The sequence below is a fragment of the Harpia harpyja genome, chromosome 9, assembly GCF_026419915.1.
Source record: "Harpia harpyja isolate bHarHar1 chromosome 9, bHarHar1 primary haplotype, whole genome shotgun sequence".
NCBI lineage: Eukaryota > Metazoa > Chordata > Aves > Accipitriformes > Accipitridae > Harpia > Harpia harpyja.
Genome location: NC_068948.1, coordinates 11,058,170 through 11,081,773, shown reverse-complemented (window position 1 = coordinate 11,081,773; position 23,604 = coordinate 11,058,170). Strand labels below are relative to the sequence as shown.

General features: G+C 44.7%; 1 protein-coding gene across 1 annotated transcript in view; it reads right to left on the bottom strand.

Annotated features, from left to right (window-relative positions):
- WTIP (WT1 interacting protein) overlaps window positions 1-23,604 on the bottom strand; it is an 87,935-nt gene that overhangs the window by 21,486 nt on the left and 42,845 nt on the right. Inside the window, exon 3 of the mRNA XM_052795748.1 lies at window positions 5,035-5,102. Within this exon, the coding sequence (XP_052651708.1) occupies window positions 5,035-5,102 (68 nt within the window). The remainder of the gene's footprint in view (window positions 1-5,034; window positions 5,103-23,604) is intronic.

Sequence of the window (23,604 nt, the reverse complement as noted above, 5' to 3'; positions counted from 1 at the left end):
GGCTGCTTTGGTGACATTTTTAAAGTCTTTTTTGCCAAGAAAAACAGTAATTTCTTTTAAATTTCTTTACGTGATATTTGAGCATTGAAAAGGAAAGACAAATTAAAATTATTGAGCTATTTTTCCTTCACCCGTGATTATGCAGCAATTTATCAACAAAATGGAACAAGAACATCTGACTCGGATTATTTATTATACAGTAAGGCATTTATTTTTTGTTCACTTCACCAGGAACAGTGTCCCTGTTATGGCTAGTTAGCCATCTGTGTCCTAAGAGCTTTCAGGGAAGGATTAAACTGTCATTTGTTTTATTTCCTTTCATGAAATAACTATCCTAAAAGGGGTGAGGCAAGACTTGGATATTGCTGGACTTGCTACCTTAAGGTGGCATGAAAAAAAGAGTAACTAGATCTTCCCTGGAGCTAAAGCAAAGCAATGAAAAGTCTGGGGTTTTGGTTTTGTCCTTTTTACTCCTTACACTCAGTAACATGCAATATTGCTACTGAAGTGCTCCTACTGGAAATTGCATAGATTAGGCAATCTCTACACCCTGCTTAGGCAGAAGTGGAATTATCTGTGGATTTTTTAAAAATCTGATTCATTCACTACTTTTAGCCAATATGACTTGGGTTTAAGCACTGAGAGAATATGCAGCTAATCAGGGCTGGAAGCAGGAGGCTGACAAAGATGAACAAAGAAGGAAGAGGTATGCCATGTCCTCCAGGTGGTAAGGGTTTACCAGCCCTCACCCATCAATTCGCAACCCCCCCCACAAAAGGCAGGCACCGTTCTTGTGAGGACAACTGCGGCATGTGGCATCCCTTCCCCATCTACAACTCCAGAAGTGGGTCTAAAAACTTCTAGCACTTCTTCCATGGAAAGAATGAGCAAAATAAGCCGCCTGATTCAGAGAAAGATAATCTGTGCCCTCAGTAAGAGCAAACATGTGGGAAAACTATTTGCTAGAAGAATGTACCTTGTGGCTATTGCCAAAGGTTTTGATGGGCGTATCTGCGCTTTGGATGGCTTTATGGCTGCACAGTGGAAATTGCTTATAATGAATAACATCTACATTTCTCTAACACCTTTCGTCCAGAAATCAAAAGCACTTTTCAAAGAAAGGGCCAGATCTTGAATGCTTGATGCTAGTAGCTACTCATGTCACGTTTTTATGACCGATTTTTTTGAAACAACTTGGTAGCCAAAGCTCTCTGGCACTCGCTATGCTTTAAGAGACAGCTGAGTTCTCTTAAAAGATGGGACCCGCACAGCATTTCACCACTGAAGTGCAACCGCCTCTAGGGTGGAAGAGATGCAACCAGTGCTGTGCTGAACCTTGAAAGGGACAGTTTAGCCAAGGAGGGCAAGCCCTGCTCGTACAACAGGTGCCAAACATCTATAACGATCAGGTAATGGCTTTTCTCAGGGTCTTAGCTTCAAGGACCATACATAATATTGCAGTGAATTCTACGTATTGTCTTTGATAGAGAGAAAGAGCTGATCTGGCTTGAGTGAGTGGTAGTTAAAGAACCAGGTATCACATACGAGCCATCAACTACAGCTCTGGAGACTCTGCTCCAGCAGAAGCCATTCTGACAGAAAACACCAGTATTGCAGGAGACTTAAAATACTGACATCTATAGGATGTTAAACATTTCTAACAGTTACAATAAGAAGAAACCCATAAATAACACCCATTCTTCCCTAAAATTTCATACACTGACTGGTTCACAGCAAGAACCAGTTCAGCTTTTCTGCCTGTTGTTGTTCATGTGCTATTAACTGCAGTCCAAAGCGGGAATTACTGCAGTCTCTGTGTCTTGCCTGGACTGGCCAGAAGGACACCCCCAGTATGATGCCAGGGATGATGGGGAAGAAGCACCTGCAGCAAATTAATGGGATACACAGAGGCAGCAGTAGGGATAGACAGACCTCTGCAAGAATTACAGCCCTCAGCTCTGCCCTGCGCTGCCTGTTGAGGGTGGGAAGGGGACGGGCTCTCCCCCAGGTAGCAGGGAGGCTTCAGCCCACTGCCACCCCTGCTCTCCATTTGCATTACATTTGCAAGTTAGCTGCTTCCCATCAGCATGCCTCTCGCTGGGAGGGCAAATGAGGGGCTCATTCAGACCACTCCTGCTTTGGCGGGACTGTCAGCAATGAAACATCAACTCCTCACATCTGTCCCTGGGAATCCTGCTGTTGCAAGCCTAACCATGTACACACAGGCCCTTCCAATTCAGTTGTTATTACATGGATTTCACCAAAGACCCCAGTGTGACAGCACAGTACCTCCTGCCCAAATTTTCTGAAGCTGCTCTGCTTTCTAATTCCTGTTATGTTTGTGTCATACTTGAAATAACCTGGTCACAAGCTGCGGGGTTGCAATTCCACAGAGCTGTGACCAGGCTCCCCATACCTATAGGAGCAGCTAATTCTCCTGATCAGTTCCCAGGCAAACAAAAGCCAAGGAAGAGCAAGAACACGAACAGGAGACTATTTTCTTAGAAGGAATACAATTATAACATAGACTGCCTCTGTTCACCTCCCCAAATTAAAATCACCTTTTTCTTATGCTTTTACCTAAGAATGAGACCAGAATGTGATCCACTCTGCTTCTGACTGCATTTACTGGGCAGAGAGAGGCTGCAACGAGCTAAGAGAGAAGTCTCCCAGTGCAAGAATGGTCAAAGGTAGGAGCTTGTACTCACACAGCTGCTATAGGGCAGAGCAGAGGCTTGCAGAGAGGGAGGAGGCATGTCTCTGTGGAAGACCTGTGGGTTCAGGGCTATGGGAAAACTCCACAGACTGTTATGACGCATAGCCAGCTCTGCTGGCACTCTCTTCTTGGCCTGCAAAGCTTGCATGGTAGTGGTCAGAGGACAACGTGCAAGATCAGCCTAATTCACCCTCAAGCAATTCCCCCTCCCCCGAACCACCCCTTCCCCACCATCTTTAACTTCCCTAACATCCCACTACCATACTGTCAGCAGGGAATCCAAGCTGCACTAAGATTTGGAGTTACAGTAGAGACCGAAATTCTCAGTTATACAGGAAAAGCATTTGGCTATCTGCTTTGGACTGAAAACACCTCTTTTTAGAGAGGATTGGGGGTTTCCAAGTGGTTAGGAGCAAGACCTGGGAATATGAAGTAGTTAAAATAATTTCCTTTTTAATTGCTACTTTGCAGCCTTTTCCTCTGAATTTCAGAAAAGCTTTGAGCTTTCTCTGTGCACAGAACTCTAAAATAGGCAAAGTTGTTTTATTAGGGAAACAAGACAATTCCTAGCCTTTTGCTCAGGGGAAGCTGAGAGAAGATGAAATTGCTTTCTGAGAAGCAGCTGGCTTAACGTGGGCAGGGACAACATCAGAATTTGATTTCTTTTGCTGACTTCTGCAGCAGCGAGTCCCTTGGTCTGCTTCTCTCCCAACCCCTCAGTGCTACTGAGAATCTGCTAAGACACACCTGTGGGAGGTTTGGATTTTTAAATCTGTGCCTTAAATGTCCCAACAGTTCCCTAACTTGCAGAAAGTTTATTCCTATCAGGTCCTTAACCTCAGTTTTCTTGGGAAAATCACTGCAAGTATCTCCCTTCAAAAGCCTACTACAGAACATGTCTAAGAACTAAGGAGGTTTCCCCCCAAACCCTTGAAAACTGAGTGTTCTCCAAAAGATTGAGATTTTTAGATTTAAAATTCCCATTAGTTTAGGCTGAAATTACAAGCTAATAACAACAATCATGTCATTAAGTCTGGATGAAAGATTTTGATCATGGGGAAAGTACATTCCAACATAGTTCAAAAATCTCAAAGGTTTGAGCCCCTCCATCTCACACTCCACCTCTTCTACCTCTCCCTGTGCTTCTGCAGAAACACAGGAAAGAAAAAAGCAAGGGAGAAAAAATAATTTTCTCTCCAAAATGCAAGCAAAACAGTAACACATTGCAATTCTAACAAGAAACTTATTTTCTGCACAAAATACAATTTGCTCTTTTCAACAGGCTCCAGCTGTGGTAGGCTGAAAGCAAAGGTGTAACACATGAAGGCAAACATGGCTTATATTTTAGGAATTTCCATTATTTTTATGGATTGCCTTGATGAGAAATGCATTTGCACACTCTGAACTGCCAGTAACATTTTTGTTGTGGGATGTACTTTGAATAATTCCTTTGCACAAACCATGGCCATATATTCATTAGAAATGGAAAGTCATTCTGGAAGACTCAAGCTTCTAAATGAATGGTATTTCAATAAATAAAGGTGGCATAAATTCAGCATACTGATTCTCCAATTCATCATCCTCTAAGCTAAAATACATCATTCCTCTCTACTTTCAATTCCCAGCCAAGCCGTCCTCTTTATCTTAATTATAAATGGTCTGCCACTTATCAAGTCATTCTCTGTTTACTGCACAATCCTCACCCTTAACTGCACAAATATTTTATTTTTGGAACAACACAGCTCAGCAACAAGCTTCATTTTTCTATTCATGACTCAGTCTCTATTAAAGTAAAGCGTTTATAAAAGCTACGGGCGCATGGAGAGAAAATTAGTTGCTCCTCCGTGGCTAACAGTTTTTAGCTAATCACAATGCAGTTCCACATCACTCCGAGCAGAGCAGTGATTAAAACTGCGCCTGCAACAAAGCAACATTGTACACAGCAATGACGTGCTCCAGTCAAAAACGTCTCCCCTCTTGTTATGATTGGTATTCCCCAGATGTTTGACTTTAAGCTCTAGCTTGGCAGGCAAGGCTTTGTGGCTGCAATTCAAGTCCCAGGCTTGAGCAGCTCCAGTGTTTACTCTCATAATTTACACTTTGTGATGGCTTATAGACAGTTATGTACTTGGTTTCATAGCCACCACTTCAAACCAAGGGCCTGATCCTGCCTTTATAGAGCTAGTGGTAAATGCTTTCCAATTCCAGCACTGGCAGGAGGCCCCAGATGACTAAACCGTCTCTCAAAGCAAACAAGCCAATATAAAAGAACAATTCAGTTTCAAAACAATAAAAAAAATGCCTGAAATCTTACTTACTAGGAAGTCTTCTTCACAGTACACCTTGCCATTGACATTGTAGAATGCTTTTCCTCGTAGTCTTCTCCCTGTTAAAACATGGTACCGTCAGAATTTTGTGCTCCATCCCCAAACCCAGTCGTTCAGGATGCAAAGTGAAAAGCACACCCTGCTGTGCCTGTATGCATGGCCAGTTCTTGGCCCCTCTCCTCCCCGAAGGGTGCATCCAGAGACATGGGTGAGGGTTAGGCTCTTGGCTCCATTGTCCCTTAACAAACTCCTTATCAACTAAATACTACTTCTAAGTGCAGGTTACGGAACCCAGCTGATACCAGTTCCTGGAAAATCTGACATCTAAACCCAAAAATGATTATTCTGGGGGGAAAGGCTTAGTTGTAAATTGAGACAATTTTCTTAGCAGGTGAAATCACAGCAAGCATACATCCACTGCAATCAACATCAGCAATGTGTTTGTCTCCGAAGGACCAAACAAGGGATACTGCATATGGATGGTTCCTGTCAGCTTTAAAAATATTAATACATTAATCAATGCCACAGCAACTACACCCACAGCTCCCTGTGATACTAAAGCAGTACAAGGCACACAAGATGGAGGGAAGGGCAGAAAAATCCCACTGAAAACAAGAGATTTCATTTTCAAGTTTGAACATTTGCCATTTCATTAGCACTTGCAGAAGTCTATTGACAAAGCCTGTGATCATCGTTAACTGATGGTTGCCTTTACAGCTAAGAAATGCACAACAGACTCCAGAGAGTCCCAACAAAAAGGATTAAACCCAGGAATTCAAAAACCACTGAGCCCAACCAGTTTTTACACACAGCAGATCAGATCTGTCTTACACCAGAGCTGCTCCATTGAAAGCAATGCCATTTTATCAGTGCAAAACCAGAGAGGCAGAAGGGAAACCACACTCACCCTGACTCACCTTATTTCCACTCTGTGCCAGGGTCCTGCTGGCCAAAGCTCCCAAGCATTTGGGTGCTCTCACAAGCCATTTTCAGCCTTGGCAAGCAGACGGCATGGTGCCTACTACGTACAGGCTGCATACCAGCTGCCATTAAGCAGTGACACAGAGCAAAGAAGAGGGCAAGATGCTCTGTATTTACAGATCAACAGAATACCCCTCCCAGGTCACCACTGAAGCTTTTACTCCACAAAATAAGCCTGGACATCTTCTACCAAGGCAGAGTAGCTCCACCATAAACACCACCGATCTTTGCGGAGGCTTTGACTCTGAGGGCCGGTGAGCTGAGCCAGCTGGCCGAGCACAGAGGGGCAGGAGTGCTCTCCACGGTTTCCATAAACAATGTTGAGGAAAATATGATTAATTTTCAGAGCTTGAAAGTGCCTTTTACACGTTGCCACTGTGATCTGATCCTGGGAAACAGTGTGTGGCACAAAGAAGTTGGGATCTGGACTGATGCTTTTGGGAAATCACATGCTGCATGTGGTTGTCTGGCGGTTTTACTGTCGTGGCCGAGGGAAATGCTTCTTTTGTGTGCACATTCTTGGGCTGTCGATCTCACGGGCTGCTGTCTCCATACTGCTGGTAGGTGGAGTCAGCTCTTGTTTGTCTTTCCAACTGCCTGGTAGCTCTGGTGGGGACCAGGAGCCTGGTGGCATGGGCAAACCACTGAGACTGTCCCATCTCTTCTGAGACCTAGATAAAACTGGTCCATCCTACATGTCACACAAACAAGGCACAGGCCTGGGACAGCAATCAGGGGGTCACAGGGCCTCTCTTGACTGATGCAGGAGCAACCACCTCTAGATCTTCCCTCCTGCTTATCCGAGCTGTTTTTAAACCTCTCCAGTGAAAGGTAAAGAAAAGGTAAACGGAAGGGAGGGAAGAAAAGGAAAGAGGCCAGAATGGCTCTTTAAAGGATGTTGGCTCTGCCAGACCCAGCCTTGATACACAACTTGTCTTTAGATGATGGAAATGAAGTGGCTGCACTCAGAACAGGGACTCGCCTTGGATGTGCTGATGCAGCACTTCCACCTCGCTCTCACGCAGCACCGGTGCAGAGCCGGGGCATCTGTTTCGGGTGGAGAAGCACTGGCCATCACCCTCACCCCACACCCATTATGCTTAGAAGCAGCAGAGATCATTAGGGACAAATCCTGAACTCCGTTGCCGGAGGATCTCTGCAGGAAAGGAACGCCCTAATTCGGGGAGGCGTCAGCATCTCCAAAGGCACTGCGGAAGGTACACGAGGACCCGTACATCTGGCTTTGTATGCCAGTGCACAGAGCCTGGCAGCGCTCAGGTCGACAGAAACGCTCCAAATTCTGCTCCTGTTGTTTCCTTAGCACAGCATCACTGGCAGAAGCCAATGGGGTCAGAGCCTTCCCAGATTGGGAAGGAGTGGGAAGCCTATGACCCAAAGCAAGCAAGGCAAAACTGATGTTTTGGACTGGCTCTCAAAAACACTTATGTTATCAGATGTATTTGGCAGCTGATTACCCTGCAACATGAAACAACCTCACCCCACCCCAGCACAGCAAAGCTGCAAGCTTCCACCTCAGCCGCTGCACAACTTGCACACTGCTCACACCCTGCTCTGCAAGACCCCTGCCTGCCAAAGAGAGACAGCTGGCCTCCCCTTCCGTACAGCTGATGTGGTAAAAACATCTCTGTTTTACACAGCACTCACAGAGCAACACCTTTCAAAACTGAGGAAAAATACCATTTTCCCCATTTTACAGCTGAAAAAAACCAAGCCACCTATTAGGGAACCGACTTGCCTAAACTCATAAAGCAGGCAAGCAGCTTGCTCACATGATAATTACTATTATTATCAATAATTAATAAGACTGACAGGACTTTTCCCTTAGAAGAATTTCATTCGGGGATCATACAGTAATTATCTCATAAACAAGAAACAGCAAGTTATCACACAAATAGCCATGGCTACACTATATTGGCTTCTACATACTGCGTTTTAGAAATAAAGGCAAAAACACACGTTCTGTTTGCCCTCCAGAAGAGTTTCCTAAATGACAGCATTGAACACAGTCAAACACCAAACTCTGCGAGTGCCTGGGCATCATGTGAGAACTGCAATCAAGAGGAAAGCGCTGGCAGTTGCAGCCAGGGAGACACAAAGCCCAAGGAGATGCAGCGTTGGTACCTCCCAGCCGCAGGGCAGCCGTGCACAGCAGGGTGGGTGCAACGCCTCGAGGTTAGGGTACCTGCCTCCAACTCGATGCACTGGACAAGGCGGTTTCACCTCTCCAGGTCCTGGAGTAACTCGCGGGCCTGCGCAGCACCAGCCTGTTCTGTGTAGCCATAACCTATTATTGTCAATCAGGCAGCGATTAAAAGTTTTAAAAAAACTAATGTTGCTTTAGCCAGCTGAGTCAAGCGCCTGGCCAGCTAGACAAGGTAATATCATTCTGCCCACTGGTACACAAAACCTGCTGCTTGGCTTTCCTTTGAATGACTGAGTATAGCCAAGCCTGGGTTACTATTTGCTTTCATAATATTGAAACAAAAAAGTCAAAAGTTTCTGACAAAACTTGATGCAACTTGCTGATAGCTCGTTATAATAATAACAAGCAGCTATAATGAGCAGCCTAGCGCAGAGTTCACAAGTACGGGGTTTCACAAACCTTTCCTTGTGCTTCCTTCCTCCTTCTGTTGGATACCCACCTTGGCATGTCTGCCCTGTCAGACCAGTTTTCAACAGTAGCGAGGAAGCGGCTCCATTTCACACCCGACCAGAAGACCAGCAGGTTGGCCAAGAACACGAGGGGGGACCACGGGACAGGGCAGAAGCCGCCTAGCCTGCAGCCCGCATGCAGGCACGTAACGCTAGCTTTTATAGGGAAGCCCTTTTTTCCCTGACTGCTCTTTAGTCTTGTTTTACTGTAGAAAACAAAGCTTATGCGCTCATGGTAACAAAGCGCTTGTTGCAAGTAACTTTTACATTTCTTAACTGACACCCACACATTAGAGAGCTAGTGACTGCCAGGATAAGGGGGTTCCACCACCTCAGGTGGGAGGCAGAGACCTCGCAAATGCTCCAGCATAGATTCATGTATATAATCTACTGCAAAGATTCATGTATATAATCTAGTAGTTAATAAAACGCAAGCTAGAAATTACTCTGTCCCAAGGAACTATCACAACTGGTGTTTGCAACCAACACGACAAACATCCAAAAGAATGCAGGCTTTTGGAACTTCAAAAAAATATATAAAATCAGAATCAGCTCTAATCAGCACTGATTTTAACATCAGTGTTCAAATTTAACCAGTTTATGAGTCTCTGGTATTTAAACGTGTCTAGCAATAACTTCCTGCACAATTTTTATCTCCTATGTGATGCAAACTAAAAGGCAGGAATGGGAGAGCTGTTGCTTTAGCAAAGGACTCAACTCAAAGATTTGGCTTGTAAAAGGAAAAATGACCTACAGTTGACACAGGCTGTCCACAACTATTCTCTCCAGCCTCCGCAACACTCCACTGGGTGGTGAAAACACACCAGCCAGGAAGCCAAGATGGGGTAAAACTTTTTCCAACGCTGTTTCAAAAGCTGCTCCAGGCCCTCATGGAACAAAATGTGAATCAGATCAGGTTTTAAAGTCTTGAGGAGGTGCTCCGAAACAGCAGTGAAAATGTCCTGCCCCCGCCCCACTAGCCCAGAAAGCATCTTCAAAGCCCTCCCTACCGCTACTGGCAGGGGGGTATTTGCCTATAGGGAGGTGAGTTTATCAAGTTGCAGCCTTCAGTGGTAGATCCCCACTCTCACATGGGATGATGCAACCGTGTCGGGGACTAACCCCCCCCTCGCCTTGGTAAGACAAGAGATAGCAATGTCTCACTGTCACAGCATGGTTATTAGACCTAATTACTGTTTGCAGCGTGCTTTGAAGTCAAAAAGTGCCAAGCATTATTATAATATTTTAAGTACTTTGATGATTAAAAACACGCAACTGTTGGGTAATAATCATGATTTACTAGTATTGTAGTGTAAGCAAGTTCATGTGAGAAGCCTGCATTGTCTCAGTGCCTGGCGCTACTTAAAAACAAACAACTCCCCTCTGACATAATGGGAATGCTGCAGCCCCAGCCTCGCCTCCCAGATAACGCCTGGTGCGTCCCTGAGACTACCAGCACACTGAAAAAAAATACACCAGCATACCTCCTCACCATCATGATCTCTCTTGTGATATATGTGCCTCTTCTTGTAACTTCCACCTGGGAAAGTTTCAGCATTAGAGGGAACAAAGTGCGAGATGACTAATAATGTCCTTGTTATTTCTAATGTTACAGCTGTGTGGAATAAGACGACTGTATTTTAGTCAGAAAATGTAATTAAAACCTCCCCATATGGAGTGCAATTGAAGAGTTCAGCTGTAGGTATCACTGCTGAAGATAAGAAATTTGTTAAAGCAGAGCTAATTAGAAGCCCCAACAGCCTAAGCTATCGCCATGGAATATTATACAAGTACCTGCCACTCCTGTTGGCTGAGGACATGCCTGGGTAGGTCTGACCACACACAAGCACAGACCTCAGCTCTGCTGCTGCTTCTCCCACGGGGGCACGGCCCCACCGGAGTCCCCGCGCAAGCAGCGAGCAAGGTGCAGGCTGGGGCAGGACCAGGCGGGATGGTTGTGGCTGCCCTGCCGCGGCATCAGGGGCTCGCTCGAGCCCTGGCATGGCCACCACTGCTCCTGCTGGGAAAGTGGCACCCGCGAGCTCCTGCCTTGTCTCACAGCAGCAACACAAATACACAGCATCCTTCTTTAACAGCTCTTTCTGGAGGAAAAAAGCACATCACATTGCTTCTCTCATTAGGATTTCTTCCCCTTCCTTACTTTACAAATTGTCAGTACTAAGGTTGAACGGGGCACTCGGTGAGAACCTCTGCACTCTGGAAGCTTTAGTCCACAACTCACACAGCTTTCTGAGCGTGGCAGCCCCTGGCTCTTCATGCCTGACTGACCAAAGAACTGTGCATATCTGTTTTAGCTAGCCATGTTAAACATGGACCTAATTGCTTATTAACTGCTTCGGACGCCATCTCTGCAGTGACTGATGTGACACCAGCATCGTTACTGGTCTCACGTTAGCACCTTAAGTGACAATCTCTCAAGGCGTTCAGACTAAAGCGACATGTAAACATACAGGCAGGATTACTACACAACAACATTTGCTCAAATATTTCCCAGTTACCATAACAGGGAAGGAAAATTCCCACGTATTGCTCCAAAGCCCTGTACAAGTGAAACCAGACACAAGGTGGCTTGGGCTGAGGAAACCTATCTGCATGCCTGCCGCCCACCTGTGGCCACAGTCTCCATCACTGCTCAACAGAAACATGAACTTTACCAGGCCAACCTGGTTGTGAAAGCCCCTGGCATAGGTCAGGGGCTGCTCTGATTCAGAGCCAGTCCGCGGTGGCCGTCCACGGGCTGCTCACGCTCCCAAACGCAGACAGCACCCAAACGCACTTTTACACCCCACGTGCCACCCACGGGCTGTGGCGGGGCCCATCGCCGAGCCCATGCAGGGGCAGTTAGTGCCCAAGCAATCTTCCGTACGGCCTGTGGATACCATCATGACAGTACAGGGTGCCATGATGGGGACCACCGTCCACAGCCTTAAACTAAACTCTGGCACAGACGCTGCAGCTTTTCTTGCCATGCAAGGTGCGACCCACCCTCTGAAGAGTGCCTGTGTGCTCTCTAAGTACCTGTTTTAATTATTGAGAAACCGGGACCAAAATAACTCAAAAGCTGAGGGGCAAACAGAACATCCACAATCCAATCTGTTCTCCACAAAGCCCCAGGTTGGACAACTACTATTTCTGAAGAGTGGAAGCTAAACTTTAAGTCACCAGATTATTCCAGGAGCTGAAACTTCAAGAGAAGTACCGAGTTTCACAAACATGGAATAAATAATTGAAAATATTAACAACCCACCTCAGCTACCTCCTCTACCCAGTCATCTCAAGATAAAACTGATGCAGAATTTCACCCAGGCGATCCGTTTTCTTTCACTTGGTAGAGGAGGTTCACCTGCCCAGGAATTAAAGACGTGCCAAAAGAAAACACAAGCTTCCAATACTTTTTGTTTGTTACCATTTCTCCTTCACTAGCATGTGAGTTCGGGCCCGCAGTTCTCCATCCCTCTCTCTGGCTTATGACTGCCTATCTGCACAGCGATTTTCTTTACACAGGGCTTCTGTCACTCCACCCACTTGAGAACGGGGAGCACGGAGGCTGCTTTAGCCCCTGAATAACTGTTAATTCAATTTTTCTCCTCCGTCTCCTACAGGGGACTCGCACAAAGCCACCAAGCAACGTGAGCACCACCTCTTCATGACGGGGTCCTGCGTTTGAGCCGCAGCCTCCATGGCGGGTGCCAGGGCAGCGCAGGGTCTTCGTTGCGGGAAGGGGCAGCGAGGAGGACTGTGCTCCAGCCCCAGCCCCTGGGCTTGGAGAAACTTCCATCCCCCACCGCCACTGCCCCGTCCCCTCCTCACAATGCTCAATTGCTCAGGCTTTGTGAAAGGAGGGGTGAATTTCTAGGGCTTTCAGGGTTTTTAAGATGGGGGGGGGGGGGGAAATCAATGCCAAATTCCTCTGAATAGAAGATACTGCATGTTGGCAGAAGCCACTTTTCACAGACTCCAGCCGTTTGAAATCTGAAACACTAAAAAGTGGCTACTGTGGATGTGTTGTATTCTTCTTTTCAAAGCAATCTGGCACACAATTTTGCTCCCCTGTTTCAGGACCCAATCCTGCATTCCTTTCACGCTCAGACTCCCATTGACTTTAAGGAATGCAGGATTGGATCCTAAATGTGTGCTTTACTCACACAATAGCTCCTCATGGTTACGATCTATTGAGAAAGGCACACTTTAAAAACCATTTGGAATTGCAGGCTCATCCACCAGGCCAGAATGCCTGTAAAGATCTTCCATTATTTCAGCAAAAATGCTCGGTGTGTGAATTCCACACACACACACTCTCACACATTTTCCTGGTTTCAAGCTGCAGGCACAGCTTAGCTTGAGATGCATCAAAATATTTTGAGCACTGGCCTGATAGCTCATAAAGAAACCACGTGTAATTTTAGTTTTGGGCAAAAAAAAACCCCCAACAAAAAACCCACAAAAAAACTCGGGGGGGGGCACCAAAGCAAACATAAGCAGCTGAATCTTTAGGATGGTTTTTTTAGAGAACTTTTGTAAAAGCCTCTAAAAGACCTGCACCAACTAAGACAAAACAGAGACTTGCACTGCTATTTTTGAGGATGCTGTATATTGAGTTACGAGGCTATTACGATGCAAATCTCAAATGTACAAGCTTTTTACTTGGCCATAAACACAAAACAGTATACATTGTCCTTTCAGAAGAAAAGGTTTGCTGCTAAAATAGCAGAAGCCCTACGTAAATAACCAACATTCTTTCTGCCTGAGGTCACTGACTTGGCCTATTCAATTCCGGGCTAGTCTGGGATTTGACAATCTAAGCAGGGGAGAGGCCCTTTCCTTTTTTTCAAAAGAATGCTGGGATTTTATTTGAAATTTAAACTCTTGCAAACAAAAGGTGGCATCGTATGCTAGAGGCCTATGAAGGTGGAGTACAGGATGTGTATTGTTTTCTCCCTTTACATAGATTCTTTCAGGAAAGAGTATTCAGAGTCTGTGAACAAATTCTAATCAAATATTATCATCAGGTAGGCAGACATAGCAAGATATGAATGAACACTTTTAAGAGATTGGGAGATTTACTTTTTAAAAATATCGATGCAGGGAAAGCATAAAAATGGTTTAAAATTATAATTTAGATTGTCATTTAAAATAAATTATTTTAAAAATCTTAGTTGAAAATTCCTTCATAGTTTAAGTTCTTATACTAATTCATATTTGTACACTAAAAAGAGCTTTTCAGTGCAAAGTAACTGTGGCTACAAAGTCAGTATTCATTCTCATTCTCTATCTCAAGTTGATCTGTCCTGGAGAGGCAGATGGCAGTTAACTATTTTTCCTCCCGGTTACCGTTGCCCAGCTCTTACTTGGACTCTCACAAAAGTACACTCTTGTATAATACGATTATCATTTCCATTTCTGGGCTGTTATCCAGGCTCTGCACTGCTCTCTGCTACCTCTCCAGCATGGGAGCAGCGTGCCAGCTCCTGCCACACGGACGTGCTAGTACCACACACCTCCTGCCACAGATGACTACACTAAGCTGAATTTGCAGCTGGTGTAAATCGTGACAGCATCACTGAATTCATCACAATTTATACAAGCTGTAGACCTGCCCCAAGGTACTATCTTTGCCAGAAAAAAGACTATCTTTGCTATGCACTCACTAACGTGTGCTAAAATCCAGATGAAAACAAGGCAGTTTATCATTTTGACATGTTTGTAGCCCAGGGTAAACTCTAGACTCTCCTCTGCAGTTTACCTTAACCTGCCATGATGTCAAAATGAAAAACTTCATTATCTTCCCTAGGATTTTGCCTCGTGTCAGCTATTGCACTGAAAGGAACACCATTCTATCTAGAAAGCACGCCTTTGCTGCCAAAAAACCTCGCATTTCTGCACTGAGGCAGGTAACGCGTCTTGCTCTGACCACTCTGCAGCATTTGCCACCGCCAAAGCCAGCAAGCCCAAGACTGGGTGGAGAGGACCTGGAGGGTACCTGGTTTCTGCCCCAACCTAGCTGCATGACTTACACTTGTCAGTCTCCAGCAGGATTATGTAGATAGATAGCTAGTATCTTTTGTTACCTTGCTGGAAAACCCCACCTTTCTTGGCAGGGTACCCATAATCTCAGTGCCATGTTTACTCTAGTGTGGAATTCTCTCTTCCTTTCTCTCTCCTCCTACTCTTCGGTCAGGTTATTTAACCAAAAGGTTACTTAATGCTGCAGGGACAAGACAAATCTCTGACCTCTAGTATGTGGGCAAAGCGTTCCTGTGCAGACCATATTATAAACTTAGCAGATACTTTCAAGCTTCCATGTAATTTGCGAAAGTTAAAATTGGCAGACGTTTCCTTTCTCTCCCACTTACATATTTATTCTATCCCATACCACTCATCAATTTCAGGGTTAAGGCATAAATTATTTCCATGGAGCTCCAACAGAAGAACTTATGTTGCAAAGAAGTTTGTAAAAACATAAGCCAAGCATATATTTAAAAACAGAAATACAACAGCCTGCATTGATCTAATAGCTATTTTGGGCCTGTAATATTAACATGTATCTTAAAATATATTTCTTTATAAACTATCAAGCGGACACACTAACAGGAAAACGTAAAATAAATCTCCAAATGTACTTCAATTGTTTTTTTTTCAGGGCTGGGCTTACAAATTCAAGAAGAAAGTGAAGAACAAAGGCAAAGCAACACAGGCCACTGGGTAAAAGCCATGAGAGGCCTCCCCACCACTCAGCAAGTTGGGAGGGAAGGGGGTATAGCTCTTTCCCCTAGGTCGCTTCCACTGTGTGAAGCTTTCATAGTTCCATCACAGACCCTGCTTGTTACTAGCAAAGAATTCCACTTCTCCACCTGCTGCCTGTAAGCCAGGACTTAAAAGAGTTCTTGTCTTACCATGCTATCCCAGGGTCCCAGTGCCAGCCCATTCTCTGGCAAAATAAATCCATCACCAAACTGCAGCCTATTCCAGCCCAAGCCTTCCTGAGTGTGCAGGATGCAACCTTCCTGAGCAGCCTTGCTGGCCACCACCCATGCAACGTGGTGGGTGGTTTTCATTCAAGCTCCAGTAAGAACCACCAAAATGGCAGCAACAAGGATCCATCTAGCATGGCACCCTGTCTCCAGCTCTGGCCAAGAATGGAAGCTCAATGGGAAAGAGCATTAGAAACAGGGCTTACACAGGTTGATGTGTTCCCAAGAATAACCTCTCAGCTTCCAGCAGCCAGCACTTAAGGCCTTCCTGCACCACAGGTTGCATCATAACTATTATGTTTAATAGCCTCGCTGGACAAATCCTTCTTTAATTTATCTAATTCCTCTATGAGATCATTTATACTTTTGGCCTCCATGCTGTTCCTATAGCAGCGAGTTCCACAATTTCATTACGCACCGTATGAAGTGTTCCCTTTTGTTTGTTTTAAACCTCTGCTGATCTCAAGCTTCTGTTACATCCTAAAGAACAAAGCAGCCTCTACAGTCATCACCACCAGACTAGAGAAGAGCTTTGCAAGTCAAAGCCTGAAACTTCAGTCTTCAACTGCACCTGGAAGCAAACAGCATGCAGACCACAGGCACAACTGGTAGTTTTATCTAGCAGCTTTTTGAGACTCTGTTCTCTTTGCACAACACAGAAGTGGACTCATACAAGTAGAGCTGATAGTCCCTGACTCAAAAGGTTTGCACTCTGCGTGTGAGCTCCCTGCAGGAGACATGACCAAGCCACCAAGTTCTGCCCTGCTTGAAGTTAATGAGCAGCCTTCATGAGAAGTGAACTGCTATAATACACAAGGGAGATAATTTCTATGGGAATACATCCAAAACAAGAAGCCAATGTATTCCAGTAAGACTAAAGGAAGAAAAAAAAGAACAAACCAAACCAAAACCAAAGAAAAAAAAAAAAGTTTCATTCCTACTGCCAACTGGACATTCAAATCAGGGCAAGAACCCACCAGAGACTCCACCTGACAACTAAGCTAGCAAAAGTTAGGTAAACTTGCTGAACTGAGGGCACAGCAGACCTCTCACCATTGCTACCAGGTTCTTCTTGCATTATTCTCTTCTTCATTCAAGTTCAGCCTCAACTAAAAATCATAGCTTAGCCCGGCTTTGAAGCAGATGATTAGAAATCTGATCAAGAGCTGGAATGGCAAGTCAGATTGCTGAATGTCATCTCTGCATGGAGTGAGCTGCAGCATCACCTTCTCTCCTAATACTTTATACATAAAAGTATGTTGAACAAAAGGAGTGGACACAGCCCAATCCTGTGGCAACATGCAAGAGAGCCTCAAGGGAGATGAGCAATTTCCCTAAACTATCTTCTGCGTTGTCTCAGAAAAACAAGAATGGATTTGCACAGGAACAGTTTACTTTCTTCCTCCCAGTAGCATCATATGCGTCAGCACCTCAGTGTGAGCAGCATCAAAGGGTGCTGTTGATGAACCTAAACACACCAGCAATGCTTGAGTCACATCCAGAAAGTGTTCAGCAGCCAACACCAATGGCACCCATGTGTTTGTGAAATCAAGCTCACAGTGCTCAATTCTCATTCCCTTGAGATAAATCTTTGAAATAAAGTGAGATTGTTGAGATCCACAGTGCCTAGAGATAGCATCTTGAGCAACAGCTGTAACCTTTTTCTTCATGTGATAATGGAAGAATGCATCGGGGAATAGTACTCAGGACCAGAAGTGCTAAGAAAGCTTAGAAAGGTTAGTACACAGTAGGAAAAAATCTAAATATTCTCAGGATGGCAAAGTATTAAAATATTCTGTCAGTTCTGAAGCACATTGTTTGGCTTTATTTAGATTATTTAGCAGTAAGTTTGAAAGAACTGCACAGAGAGACAACTCTCCTCTTGCTCACACTGGTGAACAATTATACTGATGCTGATAACGTTACCTCAGATTTATTCTGCGTAACTTTGAACAAAACTTTGTTAGGACCTTAGATATGTGGTTTAGACAATATTCCGGTATACTTTGCTGTAAATAAAATAAAACTGAAAATTACAGTTGTACTGAATTACTGAAATGAACTGGGCCTTGCTCAGCCAGTTTGAAATATAATCAGAAATCAGCCCTGCAAAATGGCCTGTCCTTGATGTTTTGTGGTGGACCGACCACAGCTTCCTGCACCAGGTCGCATTAGAACTAGAATCTCAAGCAGCTTCCAAGACAGAGCGCCGAATAGGTAGGACTCCTGATAGTACACTCACTTCTTTTGGCACTCAGGTACAATAAGGATATTGTTCCTTTAATGCTTAGCTTTCCTTTTAAGAAGTATGTGAGATTTCAGCCAATTCTCCCCAACGATTAGTTCAGGATGAATGTACTTAACTCAGGATTCAGCTGGAAAGAGCCCAAGTAGATGCAATCAATTTTCCACTAAATCCACTTCCTTCCTCTCTTCCCTACCCAGCATGAGACATCGGCTCGCCACTACAGCCCGTGGTGACTAAGACAACGAAAACCTCTGCCTTCAGCCATACCCATATCAAATTTGGTTATTCCTTCTTTTGATTTTCCCTGGTTTTCTGTTTTTGCATACCCAGATCACTAGCCCAACATTTGGGCTAGGTGGAAAAGCAGCTCTATGGCAAATAGAAAAAGCAGCTATACAGCAAACCACAAACCCCAAACGCATTGGCTGCTGTAAACCCCAAAGTTAATAATTCAAAACCATACAGAATCAGCTGCAGAACTTCACTGATAAAGGACGACTTTCCCCTTTGCACATATTTAACTGGAACCTCCCTGTGGTTTCAATATGAAGGTACTGTATGTCTGCATCTGCCAGCATCCATGCTGTGCCATCTCTGTATGTAACACCAAATTATCTTCACCATCATCATCTAAACACCAGTACTTCTGAGATATTAGCCACTGGCCACTTTACTTGAACCAACCTCATGTAGCACTGCCTGAAAAAGAACAGTTGTAACAACAGGGATGATTTGCTACTAGAATGTAACCAGGCTAATAAAAAATAACATCTGTTCAAAAACAAGGCTTAGAAAACATGATGTCTGGCCCTCACCTGCATGCCTTCTTAAGAGTTTAAGTAGGTGATTTCCACCCTCATTTCCCCGAGCATATACATTCTCCTTTGTTAAATAACTTGTAGAAACAGCAAAACGAGTCCTGGTGGCTGTGTATTCACTCTGTCTTCCTCTAAAACAGCGGTCTCCAAACTTTTTTGATCATGCTCCCCTATCAGTAAAAAGCGTTTGAGCATGCACCCCCAATACATGTATACTTATTTATTTATAAATTATATACATCTACTACTGAAGTATTTTCTTCCCACACCCCAATGGATCGTCTGAAGCACTCTCTGGGGTGCATGCACCCCACTTTGGAGACCGCTGCTCCAGAGACCACTGGATTGTTAATACTGATTCAGCAAATTGTTTCCATAGGTCTGAATTTACACTGCTGTGGTTCCTAAGGTCGGTAATCCACTGACTCACTCAAGTAAGGTATTTGCATTATTTCCAGGAAAAAATTTGCAGGGAATGCAGCTGGAAGAGTGAGAGTGTGGAGTACCCAGGCAGCCAGCTGTGTTAAGTGACTGAGGTTCTATGACTGTATCCAATTTAATGTTAGGACACACCACACTTGTGTTTTAAAATACACTGATAAACAACCATTGAGACACAGCAGTCAGTAATCAAAAATGATTGCCAAATTCATTCCTGCTTTTAAATATGCTTTAAATCAGACATCTTTCACTCTGCACAGGTACAATTAAAAGAGCTGGCAGGTATTAGCGGCCATGTTCTGCATGTGCACTGGCACCATAAGTCACCTACACCAGTCGAGTCAGCTGTGCTGTCAGAAGCCAGCAGCCACTGCTGATTTTATTTCTTCTTACAGGAGATACAATACTTTGAACGGTTATCTCTTCCACTTCTTTGCCTATTTCTTGCCTAGCTCATCATTCACTTTTATTGCTACTATTCCAAACGCAGTGCAAGTTCACAGGAGCATGGCAAACAAAGAGTCAAGGCTTGATGGTTTTAAGCAAGAAAAATCAGCTTGGGGGCTGGGGGACAGAAGGAGAAAGCAGCAAGCCTAAGGAAGCATCCAGAGCAGGGAGCACTGCTAGAAGCAGAGTCCCTGCCAGTGGAAGGCAGGGCGGCTGCGCAGACAGGAGGTGGGAGCCTCTTCCCAAACCCAGGCAGGCTGCCTGCCTGCACCAAGGCTGAGCTGCAGAAGCAGGACGGAGGGAGCAGGCAGGGGATGGCAATGCTAGGGACTGACCGGCTGAATCACAGGGTGAGAAACACTAACAGCAGGTAGGGAGGTGAGGACGAGGTTATGTGGGGCCCTGAACAGGAAAGGAAAGGAATACAGGGTTTTTTTGCGCCTATAATGGAAGCTTGTGAAGACAGAAAGGAGTGGGATGGTGCACAAAGCAGCGACAGAACCCCTTGCCAAGCACTTGACGCCTGTGCCACCTGCACGGAACGAACAGGCAGAGGAAAGGGAGGGTATCCATGCAACTTGAAACCTGTTTTTGCAAGCCTGCCCCTGACACCACAAGGTAGCAAGCGCTCGTGGGGGACTTTGGGAATGACTTTGCAAAGCCCCAGTAACCTTACAAACAACTGAGTTTACCATGAGGTTTGAACCCCATCTCAGAGGCCATGACTGTCAACAGCCTCCCCTACACTTTCCTGTCCCAAAGCACTCCTCCCAAATTGTACGAGGCGACAGATGCGCTTGCAAAACCACTCGACAGAAGATGCTTTGAGAGCGTAAGCAACACCTACTGCCTCCAGTATGCTTCCACATCTCTCTAATCACATCATGCACAAACTAAAACTTAATCACAAACATACTGAGCTACACCTTCACCCATCGCTCTGCTTTGTGGGACACTGCAGAGAGACAGCAACGCTTTTTGCCATTTCAGCTGGCAGGGTGGTCGTTCCATCACCCAGAAACAGCAATGTTGTGGGTGAAATGCTGAAGGACCTGAGGCCCCACTACCCCAAAAGAACGCTAGGAGGTTATTCTGGCCCCAGACCACAGTACACAGACCTGTTCCTCAAGTACTCAATGTTCATGAGAAAAGGAGCAAGAGGACCAAGTGTCCAGCAAATGCTCAATGCCATTCCCCGAGGAATCCCTCCTCACTCCTTGCATGCCCTGGGCCTGCTGGGACATTTGGGACAAGCAAGGACTACACCTAAAGTTATTACACTCCTGCTTTCTCCACCACTTTTAAGAAAATAATTCTCATTAATTTATTTGAATGTTGAGCCAGGAAAGCTGTTGAGCTTTCATGAGAGGGTGGAGCATCAAGAGAAGGCGACTGTTTAAGGGATGGCACAGAGCATCTACACATCAGGTGCCAGCCCCAGCCAGACTGCTTTCATCCTCTGCAGCCCAGCACCGATTTCCAGACATGCACCGACGCTACAGCGTATTGCATTATCTCTGCTGGCTGCCAAAGCGCACTGCCTGCGCTCAATCGGATACTAGTCCTGTGAACTGCCAAACGGAGTCAATAATCCTATAAATGGAGGAGTACTGAATACAGACTAGACATTGGGTATCAGGCAGGCCATGGCAGGGTTTTGCTTCAGGTTTGTTTTTAGAAAGTATTTACTGTACCTAATTCAAGACTGTGGGATCGAGTTTGCAAGCATGAAGGTTTCCTATTTTTATTTGTGTCAGTTCAATGCAGGGCACCTACATATAGGTTTTACACTAATAAAATACTAGGAGTTTCTCAGTAAAACCATAAAATAATTCCTTACTATTTCTGGCATGGTGTTCATAATCAAAGCTATATTGCAAAATTACCTGCTTTTTATACAAGTACAGGGAACAGGCTCAGCTAGGGCAAACCACACCATTAATGTTGGTGTGATGGGACCAGGCTCCTGCTGCCCAGCTAAGAGCTCATGCTGCTCCCCACAAAGTCAAGAATACTTTGACGCTAACTGAAACTGGATTTGGCCATGAGTGATGTTAAATCTAAAAAGTCCCAGTAGAAGTTCTGGTCCAAGACAAGATTTTCAGGAAATGAGATACTTACTGGAGGGGGAAAAAAAATACTTTCTGGCTAAGATCAAATTTACTGAGTTTCTTCCTGTGTTTTGAGGGAGAGAGGCAGAGAAGAGAGGTTGGAAACAAGAGCTCTTCCTACCTAGGTTAAAACCAAGCTAAAATTTCCTGAGAAGTCCAAGGATAGGAGACAACATCTACTGCTGGTAAACTACTCTGGAAAGTGACCTGTGAAGTCAATTTACCAGAACCAAGCTGGTCATTCTGTAACAGTAAGTTTATAAGCAAGCAAAACATTCAGTTCATGTCAAATACCAGGGGTCACCAAAGCACTTTCCTTGGTGCCCAAGGACAGCCCACTGCAGCTATAATCAGCCAATCCTCCTGAGTCCCATCATTTAAATGAGAAAAAAATTTATGGTTGTTTATGTAGGCTTCACGCCAACCCTGTTTCTCTGATAAGCTTCTCTGGTGCATTTGTGTCTCACATCCGATTTAGAGTCCTCTGAATACTGGAGACAGCATTCCTTGGATACTTAAAATAAATTAAAAACACAACATTGGGCTTGGACAGAGGAATGGGAACGTTATTCACGTGGCCCAGGCACTAAGGACTCTGGGGAGCGGTGCTGGGAAAGTAGTCTTTTTAAAATCTTACATTAGTCCATGTATTTAATGATACATAATCCTCAAAATAGTCCCCCATAAACTGTAAATATGCATTATTTGAGCAAGTAATTATTTTCAGTAGCATACTGCAGCAGCTGTATGGCTTGGCTGCCAGACAAATTTGGCTGCAAATGTTTCCTCCAGCAAATACATGTATTTGTGATATAATGATAATTATTTAGTAACTTACAAAACTTCTTACTTCTCCAGTACTTCAACCGCAGGATCTCCAAATAATTTCAAAATATTAATGGAATCGGCACAATATCACCCATGTGAGGTAGGTGAGAAGAATTATCTCCACATGTGTAAAGCCAGACCGGCTAAGTGATCTGCCCACAATGACAAGGAAGCCCACAGCAAGCGGAGTAAAACCCTGTCCTCCGCCTCACAGGGCCAATTCACCCCTTTGTGACCACCAACCTATCAATCCTCTCAGCTAAGAATTTTTTCTCTGTCATTTGCCAATACCTTCTGACAGAAGAAAGCCTGAAAGACAGAATGCTAAAGTTTGCTGCCACTGTTTATTTTATAAGCGTGAAGACAAACTTTACCAAAAAAAATCTTTTCTTTTGTGCATGCCAAGCTTCTTATGGGAAACAGCTTTTCTAGACCTGCAAGAACTAAAAGCACCCTTAAGGTGAAGAGTAGCAGTGGAAACCTTTGATCTGTAAAATTAATTTGTAAGATAAAACCCAGGCTGCTTTCTGGTGTGGAACATCAATGAGTTTTCAGGCCATACAGGTATCTCTCCCTTGAAATAAGCAGTAAACAAGAATTATTATAAAGGATGAGTTAGTAACCTAGCCTGGATAGGAGGCATGGATGAGGTGCAAAGCAAAAGAGTCCTTTTGTTAGACAGCACATGAGGATGAAGGTAACAGAGGCAGCAAAAACAGATTTCCACTTCATACCATGTCCTTTGCTAAGAGCTCCTGTCCCTGTTAGGACATGCAGGGCAAGAGTGAGAGGTGGGTGTGCAGCCTTGCAAGAGGGGAGAAGAGAGAGGTCCTGCCACTGTGCTGCAGACTGTCACCAGCGGAAGGGACAGAAAGAAGTCCAAGACTGGAGACAGCGGGAAAACAGGTAACAGGAATAAGAACAGAAAACGATTCAGTTGTAGAAGTACACGGGAAGTTTGGAAAAGGAGCTTTGCTGGTGAGGAAGGACAGACTGAAGCTTCCACAGCTGCAAAGTGGTAT